This window comes from Arachis ipaensis, chromosome B07 (genome assembly GCF_000816755.2).
Source record: "Arachis ipaensis cultivar K30076 chromosome B07, Araip1.1, whole genome shotgun sequence".
NCBI lineage: Eukaryota > Viridiplantae > Streptophyta > Magnoliopsida > Fabales > Fabaceae > Arachis > Arachis ipaensis.
Genome location: NC_029791.2, coordinates 13957915 through 13967992, shown reverse-complemented (window position 1 = coordinate 13967992; position 10078 = coordinate 13957915). Strand labels below are relative to the sequence as shown.

At 33.7% G+C, this 10078-nt stretch overlaps 1 protein-coding gene across 2 annotated transcripts in view; it reads left to right on the top strand.

The window, feature by feature from the left end:
• Positions 1-6681, top strand: part of LOC107608737 (DNA repair protein RAD4) — a 7828-nt gene extending 1147 nt beyond the window's left edge. Inside the window, exons 2-14 of one of the 2 annotated variants that reach the window (XM_016310449.2) lie at positions 132-164; positions 273-358; positions 525-818; positions 905-997; positions 1180-1272; positions 1377-1478; positions 1754-1803; positions 2020-2769; positions 3988-4231; positions 4310-4504; positions 4625-4777; positions 5459-5668; positions 6065-6660. In XM_016310449.2, coding sequence (XP_016165935.1) covers positions 132-164; positions 273-358; positions 525-818; positions 905-997; positions 1180-1272; positions 1377-1478; positions 1754-1803; positions 2020-2769; positions 3988-4231; positions 4310-4504; positions 4625-4777; positions 5459-5668; positions 6065-6475 — 2714 coding nt within the window. In that variant the 3' untranslated portion in view covers positions 6476-6660. Of the gene's footprint in view, positions 1-39; positions 165-272; positions 359-524; positions 819-904; positions 998-1179; positions 1273-1376; positions 1479-1753; positions 1804-2019; positions 2770-3987; positions 4232-4309; positions 4505-4624; positions 4778-5458; positions 5669-6064 lie in introns of those variants that run through there. The other variant, XM_021107356.1, reaches the window with a different exon arrangement.

The following is a 10078-nucleotide window of genomic DNA, read 5'->3' as shown; positions in this document are numbered from 1 at the left end:
TCTCTCTTTTCCCTCTTTTTTTTCTCCTGTTCTTTTCAGTTGAAGCATGTACAAAACCCAGTGCATATTGCTGATCCAAATTATTCTAATGTTCACACATTATTTACGGGCATTTGCTTTTGAAATTGCAGAAAATGAACCAAGATCACAACAAGATTCAGAAGGTCAGAGCAAGTTTCAATCACTTAGTGATAATGATTCTATAATATCATTTCAATTACTGAGCCAAATCATGTTACTCATGATTCGCCAACGTTTACACTGGATTTCAGGAACTTTGGCGGAAATATCAAGGGAGGCAGTGGGGAAACTTTTACAGCGTGCTAATAAAGTTGGTGGCAGGAGGAGAAAGATGATGGTTGGTTTGTTAATTTGTTATCATTACTTATTCATAAGTTTAACTGCAGTTGTTTTGTTGCTTAGTAACATGGAAGTGGAATAACTTTATTGTCAGTGTTTGACGTTTTATAGTGATGTTGGAAAATTCTAAAGTGTTTCATGTTCTTCGTTTGATCTTCTTATAGCTGGAGTCTGAGACGGAACAAAATGGAACTCACATATTGGAACAAATTCTCCAACCGAAGACTTCAGAGGTTGGACATAATCATAGAAATCCCATAGGAAGTACTTCTGCAGAGGAGAAATGTAATAACGAAAGTATAGACCAAGGATACTTGAACGACAAGGGCGAACTAGATGACTCAGACTGGGAAGAGGGTACCATTCCCGTGGATGATAGTCCTGTGACTATTGAATTTGATGTGACTCCGGATCCAGCTGTGAAGAAACAAGTTCGTCGTGCTTCTGCCAAGGATAAGGTTAATTACTATCTTTTACCAGTAGCATAGTTGGCTTTAATAGTATAACTTTCAGCCACTTGCTAAAAATTTAGTAAATTCTTCAGGACTTGGCTGAACTTGTACACAAGGTTCATTTGCTTTGTTTACTTGCTCGTGGAAGGTTAATAGATAGTGCTTGTGATGATCCTCTTATTCAGGTTAATCCTTGATAACCTTTTAATCTTTTTAATGAATAAAAATTCTTAGTAACATTTTTAAGTATAAAAAAACTGGATATTATAAATAACTTAATTGTGTTTTCATATCTTGCCTCCCTAATATCTATTATTTTATGATAATTAAATTGCTTGTGAAATTGAGCACTTCTTGATAATGGCAGGCTTCTTTGCTTTCTCTACTCCCAGCACACTTGCTCCAGTTGTCAAATGTCACAAAACTCACATCAAGAGCTCTACATCCTTTAATTTCATGGGTATGCTTTGATTCAGCTATTATATGCTTTGTTTTGTTGCATTTAGTGCTTAGTTTGTACCACGCATTCTATCCTTTTTGATTCCTAGTGTGTAATGTTTGCAGTTCCATGATAACTTTCATGTTCGAAACTATACAAATGCAGAAGCATCACTACACTTTGCTTTGTCATCAGCTTTAGAATCACGTGAGGGTAGTCCTGAAGAGGTGGACCTTCTTTTACTAGAGCCTTGTTGTTTCAATATTTACTTCCTGACTAGTGACTATATATATATTTGACTAGATATTTAGTTTATACTTCAATAAGGGTTGCATCGATCATCATAATATTAATATGATTAGGGAGGTGTATAACACATGCTATGCTAAATAAAATAAAGTTTCTTCAGATCAGATTGGTTGTATCATCTGTAGAGTTCATGCAATATAATCCTCTAACAAAATTAACATGAATTTCTTAAAAAATATTTATGTAATTGCAGATTGCAGCTTTATCAGTTGCACTGTTTAGAGCTTTGAATTTTACAACCAGGTATTGCAACATTATGTTTTCCTCTCTTTTCATCTTCTTTTCTTCAATCCAAAAGTATTCTAAAAACAGAAATCCACTCATCTTTTTTCCTTTCGTACTATTTCCTTTCTCTTTCTTATAATATTAATTATTGAGATAAGATTGGAAGAATTTAATTTCTTCTGGTAAGCATTTATGTGAAGTTAAGTTAAATTTCTTTTTGATGCTATATTTTAGGTTTGTATCCATTTTGGATGTTGCATCTCTCAAACCAAATCAATCCATGGGATCAGATGCAGGTAGATCCAGTAAGGGGATATTTAATACTTCAACACCAATGGTGTCTAAGAAAAAATTGGATTTTAATTCAACACGAAAATCATTAACCAATGAGAAAGAAAAAGTCTGTGAAAGCTCTTGTGGGAATTCACGGAGAAGTAAAAAAGGTCGTGCAAAAAGCCAAGTGTCTGAGTCTAACAATCCTCCCACTGCTGAAAACTTGAATGATAGTGTGTCCAAGTCACAAACTTCTGAGACACAAGATAAGAACTCCAAACCGTGTCTTTCTGAACAATCTTGTAGATCAAAGAGAAAAGGGGATCTTGAATTTGAGATGCAGTTGCAAATGGCTCTTTCTGCTACAGCAGTTGGATCCTTGAATAGTAAATTGGAGTCGGATACAAATGATGATGCAGCAAATGTTTCTTCTCCATCAAAAAAAATGAAGAGAGATATAAGTGGAGAATCTTCAACGCCCCCTCAAGTAATTTCCACCGCACTAGGATCAAAAAAAGTAGGATCACCTCTGTATTGGGCAGAAGTATATTGCAGCGAAGAGAATTTGACAGGAAAATGGGTGCATGTTGATGTCGTGAATTCTATTATTGATGGGGAGGACAAGGTTGAAGCTATGGCAGCTGCATGCAAAACATCTTTGAGATATGTTGTTGCCTTTGCTGGGCAGGGGGCCAAAGATGTGACCCGCAGGTTAGAGTTTCCCCTTCATTTGTGTTCATTTTGAAGCTTTATTTAAACTCAAATTCCCAACAGCTGTGTTCATCGGATGCTTTACTGCTCAAGCTTTCATTTTATTTGTTTTGGGAGATTACTCTTGATCGTAGGATAGATTATTTGTTTCTCTGATCTGATGAGCAATACTGGCACAAAAATCCATTGAGTTCATGCTGGATGCAAAATAGGCAGCATGACAAGTTTTGAAGTGAAAAAGCATAGCAGGCTTAATTATATTAATTGATATACTGGTACACTAGTATATATTTTCAGTCATTCTTACCCTTGTGAGAGAAAAATTAATGAAATATTTATAAGTTATGGCAAAACCTTCATGATTATTACTGAATTACTTATTAACAGGAAAGGAAAAATAGCTGTCACTACACAACAATTAGATACGCTAGATGTGTGTCCAAGATGTTTACAAATGATACCATAGAGCATATTGGACGTATACTAAGCCAGTCATTATACCATAAAGATTGAGACCCATTACCAACTTAAACCGAAAATCCTCTCTGAGGAAGTTTACTGCGTTGATTATACTCTTCCAAAATAAGACCCGTTAATAGGAATAGTATTAGTAGCTTGCAAGAATGATCCCTGTTTGACATACTTATCACACAGCACTGTAACCCATGGTTTATCAGTTTGTGTAAAACAATTCCAGACTAACTTTCCCAAAAGTCCTATGTTTCTTAGTCTTGTATCCGTAGTTCCCAACCCGCCGTACTCCCTTGGAAGAGTAATATTATCCCAGTTTACGAGATTGAAACCTTTATCATTGCTCTTGCCACTCCAAATAAAATTTCGCAAGCAAGCATCAATGGAATTACAAATAGATTGTGGCAACCACATGGCTTGCATAGAATAGATGGGTAAAGAGGAAAGAACAGACTTAACCATACTCTACCAGCATGATTAAGTAGTTTACCTTTCCATGAAGCTAATCTTTGTCCGATTTTTTTCTTGAATCCCAAAAAATTGAATTGTGACATAGTAGAGTTGCCTAATAAATATTTCATTTCCTGTCAGACATAGCTGTATTTTTCAGAAGGTAGCTTATATGCATTCTTACCTCCACTCAACTCTTAAATTTTAATGCTGATTAGTAGCTTCAATTAGTTGACTGGTGATTCATAAGGGTTATGTCTCATTTCCTGAAGATGCTTGTTCATTTTGTTGTATTAGGTATTGCATGAAATGGTATAAGATAGCATCGGAACGAGTTAATTCAATGTGGTGGGATTCAGTATTGGCACCGCTGAGGGACCTGGAATCGGGGGCAACTGGAGGTGTGGTTCCTTCAAGAACAAACCACATCACTTCTACACAATCCAACATGAGTGACTCTTTCGTACCTACACGGAGCTCTCTTGAGGATATTGAGTTGGAAACTAGGGCATTAACTGAGCCTCTTCCAACTAACCAGCAGGTATTTCGAAGTGACCCTTAAAACATGAAGAATTATATTGTATATATATATAATTTAAGGCTCTCTTTCCCATTGCAGGCCTACAAAGCTCATCCACTTTATGCCATAGAAAGATGGCTTACAAAGTATCAAGTACTTCACCCAAAGGGTCCAATTCTGGGCTTATGTGGAGGTTTCCATGTTTACCCTCGGACTTGTGTGCAAACTGTTAAGACGAAAGAGAGATGGCTCAGGGAAGGACTGCAAGTTAAAGCCAATGAACTGCCTGTGAAGGTCTCATCTTGCAAACACTTTTTAGTGTTGTTCCCCTGATTTCCTTGTATTTTTTCCCTTTTGATTTACATCTGTTTGATTCTTTATCCAAAATTTTAAAAAATGTAAAAATCCATTCAGGAGCTTAAACCTTCCGTGAAGACCCAGAACTTACAAGATTTTGAAGCTGATGACTATGAGTGCACTGATTCTAAGGAAAATATTAAACTTTATGGGAGCTGGCAGTTGGAACCATTAAATTTGCCTCATGCTATGAATGGGATAGTACCTAAGGTATTTTCTGTTACTTTCTGCAAAATACTCGGAAAAAGTATAGGTATGAAGATAATTTGATGGTAGAAAATTAGAAATTCCTTGCTAACGTCTTAAACGGTTTATCCCTTCAAGATTTCTTATGTAGAAGTATGTTCCATGCATTTTGCTCCGTGGATCAACACTCGATATACAATATAATAGTTTGACATTTTCTGATTTGGGTCTAGCCAGGCTTATTTTCCATAGCAACTACATATTCGAACAGATTCAGTGTACTGCCCTGATGAAGACCGTCTTGTTCTAAATTACTGTATTTTGTAGATAATGAGGTTGAAAATAAATAAAATAAAAAGAAAGAAGAAAGGAAAGCCAAAACCATCTTCCAAGTTCCAATAAAGGGAGTTTGGCAAGCCAAAACCTCACCAGTCAGTTTAATAAAACAGTGCTTTGAGGCCCCATCTGGTGTATGTGGAGCACGGCTGAAGATGTATTTTTTTTTGTATGGTTGAATAGAGACTTACGTAGCTATGAGTAAATTAAGCTAGTTGCCCCTATGTACTTACTGGCTTACTGCACTGCATTTATAAGATTATAATCATAAATATCTGCTAGCTGGAATATGCACATATGTACATCTTGTTTTATGTGATTGCATGAATTCTTTTATTATTGATTGTTACATTTCCTGTTTTGAATTAGAACGAACGTGGTCAGGTAGATGTTTGGTCTGAGAAATGTCTTCCACCAGGGACCGTGCACCTGAGATTTCCAAGGGCGTTTTCAATTGCAAAGAAGCTAGAAATTGATTATGCTCCTGCTATGGTTGGTTTTGAATTTAAAAACGGGCGTTCATACCCTGTCTTTGATGGTATTGTGGTGTGTGCCGAGTTCAAGGATGTACTGTTAGAGGTATTCTTTTTTTTTTGCTAAAGAAATAATATTGCTGCAGATAAACTGAATTTTGACATGTGAAAAGTTTGTCACATTATCAACTAAGTAAATGCCTCTTTAGTTCTTTAAATCTTATGAATCAAATGATTACTGTGGCTAGCAAGCAGTTCATGAAAATTGCGTATGCTATATAAAATAGAAAAGTAGAAATCTCTTAGCCTTCAAAAAAATAATATTAATAATAATAATAGAAATCCCTTAGCCTCTTTAGTTACAATAAAGCACTCAATTTCATCTTCACCCCTCTAAAATTTGGTTTTTATCCTTGACTCCAGGATGTTAAATTGTTAATTTTGCATCCTGCTTTTATAGTTCTCTGCATTTACCTCTTCCTTGATTTTCTCCATTTCCCAGGCATTTGCCGAGGAAGAACAAAGACGGCAGGCAGAAGAGAAGAGAAGAGATGAAGCTGAGGCTCTTCGTCGGTGGTACCAGCTGCTTTCATCTATCGTAACGCGCCAAAGGTTGAAAAATCGATATAATAATGGTTTGTCATCAGAGATTTTGACTGAAGTCCAACATGTGAATGATAAGGAATCAAATGCCACAGTGAGTGATAGTTATGACAAGAATCAGACTCCCAAAAACCAGCAAGTAACCACAAGCAAGAATGATAGCGGTCTCGATCTCGAGGCTTTGGTAAGTACTCCTGGTAAAGCACATGAGCATGTGTTTTTGAAAGAGTATGAGAGCTTTGATGAGGGAGCCTCTCTATTAACAAAACGATGCCAATGTGGATTTTCAGTCCAAGTAGAAGAATTGTAGCATCTATGCGAAACACTCATGTAAAACACCCACCCCCAACAAAGAAAATGTATAAAACACGTTTTGTCTGGATGCAGAGTTTTGATGAAACTTGAAAGCAGTTAAAACCTTGTATTTTCGGGACTCACTTTTCCAGATATGTACATCTTAAACATACTTCAGTTTGTGAATGCAATTTCACAGAATATAGAAGACATGTTTGTCAACTAATCTTTTAAGAGGGGACCAAATAAGGCCCCCACAAAAAGATGGAGCCCAATTGAATTGCTTAACTATAAATCTGTTTAATACCGCACTAAGTATCACAAATTTCAAGAAGGAATAAAATCAGAACCAAACAAAGTGGAGGAAAAATTGGAAGGGATCTTCTCCAGTGAAAAAAAAAAATTGGATAATGTTTAGTGTAGGATCTTCTCCAGTGAAGAGGATCCATTTTCAGAAAAAATTAGAGGGGGGTGTGGTCCAAATTCTTTTAGGATTTTGTTTTGAAAAAATGAAAATGTTCCCAAAAATATTGAAAATATTGGGGTGGCCACAGCCTACAGCCATTAGCATACACAAAGATGCCGCCCCGTATTATATGAAACATAATAAAGCTACAAAGCGAAGTAATTTCACTTACCAAATCCCAGCCAAGTGAGATAGTCGTCATCATCATTTTCTCCATCATCTTCTTTTCTGCGCGCTTTTTTTTTTTATTCAACATCATGGCCTTCTTCTACGCGCGTTTCATTTTTTAGCGTAGTCTTCATCATAGTCTTCTTCTTTATTTTCTTTTTTTTTTCCTTTCTTTTTCAACATCATCATTGTTTATTCGTTTTCAACTTCACTTCTTGTACACACTTCTTCAATAACGACGTCGTCATTGTTGTCTTCTTACTCTTCAACATCTTCTTCTCTTGTTTGATTTCTTCACTTTTTTTTCCATCCTCCTTCTGCATCATCGTCGACGTCTTTTTCATTTTCTTCTTTTTTTATATAGGTTTAGAAAATTATAGCACAACAATTTTGATTCACAACACAAATTTTTTGTGTACAACACACAATTTTAAAGAATCACATGCTTAGAATATTGACACCCATAAATTTTTTAAAATTCACAATTGACTTAATCATAAAAATATATTAGTAACAAAAATTTGTATTATGGTTAAAATTTTTTATACTGTATTGATAAAACTTTTATTCTATACAATAATTTTTGTATCATGTGTAAAAATTTGTGTTATATCAGTAAATGTGTTTTTCAACAAAACATTTTTGTGCTAAAAAAATGTAAAGAAAGAGAAGCAGCGACGTATGCATGCATATTTTTTTTTTTTTAATTAGACTTGTGTCAACTTAATTAAATTTGGCTACAAAATATACGTGTAGCATTACCCATACTAATATTGTTCAAATATGAACTATTTTGTCAATTCATAATAAAACCTCATGTGAATTTAACTTCTGTCTAAATAAATAACAGGTTACATATGTCCTGAGGAATAAATAAATAGAATCTCACATTTAATCAGAAATTCAAATCCAAAATCTTTCTCAATAAAAACAAATATCAAGTATTTGAACTAAGCCTTGATGATTATAGAAGAGAGATAGTTGATATACCAATAGTAGTTGGTAGTTATGTATGTTATCATAGATTATTATAAAAACAGCTGAAAAATGAATTGAAATTGAGTAATAATGCCAAATAGATGACATCATATTTTCAGTAAAAGTTGCATGTGGAAAGTGCTTTCAGTTTTATTTATCCATATAACTTCTTCTCTTCTAATACATAAACATCAATACAAGCACATTTAATTATACAAAAAAGTAAGTCAAAATTATTGCCAATTTGTGGTACTGCTTTTCTCCAAATAAATGGAACCTACCATTTCATGTCATCAAAACCATCACTATTTTTGCCAAACGTTCCAAATATAATGTAGGGACTCCAAGAAATTAATTCAATTTTTCTCTGATTCCACATGCATGATGACATAATACCAACAACAACGACAATAATAATTGTAAGCATTACAAACTTTCTCTTTTCCTCTTTTTATCTTATTCACTCCTTAAAATTGGTCAGACTTTTACCTGCTCTTCACATGGACAGATGGACTTTTAATGAAAAACAGCAAAAATTACTGAAGCAATTTGTATTATACTATTACATTATATAGTATCACAATATGTTCGGCCAAAAACTTCAAATTTTCAGTTTTCCTATTGCCAATTTTGCCTAATTTTATGCTATTTTGCGTGAGGCACTACCATAATAAGTCAGGAAAAATGGAAGCATGCACGTATTAAATTATAATAGGTCAATAGGATGTAGGAATTATCTATTCCTAAAATTCTGCTTGATTGAACACATTCCATAGCTTAGCTGCTAGAACAATACAGGACAAGATTAATTACAGAATATATCAGTTGATGAAAGAAATTACATTGGGAAAATAGGTACACTCAGCATCAAATGAAAGAAAGTGAAACTGTCACATCCAAGATAGTAGAGTTGATATGTTAAAGCATTTTGAAAAGGTATTTCTACTTTTTTTAAGCACAAGTTCTTCATTTTGTATTGGATAAATAAAAAAAAATATATGTTTATACTTGTAATTTTTAAAAGATATGAGTATTTTTAAAAGTATTTAAGATAAAATTTTTTAAAAATAACTTATACTTATCAAAATTAAAAAGTTTAATATAATCTCATATATTATCTAAATTTAACTTTTAGGTTTGTACTTATTAAAAATTATTTTTAATTTAATTTATCAAATATAGAACTATAGATGTTATCATTTTTCAAAAGTAAATTTTATCAAACCAAATCAAAATAGCCTTAAACAACAAAAACCCAAGTAATTTGTCACGTTTAGAATTTGATAGTCATAATTTAATGCATCTATAGTTCTATATATGTGGTAATGACTGTCAATTATGTACTCTGATTTATTCCTTATTCTATTTATCTAAAGACATTCAATTAAGATTTTAGAATTAGAATTGAGTTTATGACTATATCATATTTTCTAAAATGACAAATCATGTAATCGTGTATAATGAAATAGGTATCATAACCTGATATGAAAATTAAAATGTAGTAAAACACAAATCACTTCTTTCTATTGAATCCCAAATACATTTACCCTTTTCATTTGATGAATTCAATTTGATTCCAATTGTGACAAAACTCCTTAGACACCACATAAATATCTTAATTTCCACCAACACAAAGTGTGGCAACATCTACCAACATGATTACTTGAGAGGACGAAAAGTCAACACAATACGCTTAACTTAAAATGGTTAAACCAAACTAGAAAAGCCACTTCACAAAATATAAGAAATTTTAGTCACACACTTCATAACTGTGACAACACACACCCAGGTCTTATCAAAGGGGAACAGAAAACAAATAGAGGAATATAATTGTACAACAATTCTGAGCCGTACGAGGTTATACATTCAAATTTCTTACATCATTCTTCATTGAGATCCTTTCTTTTCCCTTATCCTAGATACAGTGCCACGTTGACTCAATTAGGGGTTAACATTGCATTGACCATTGAAACTTAATAAAATCTGAAACAACACAATTTCCTTTTC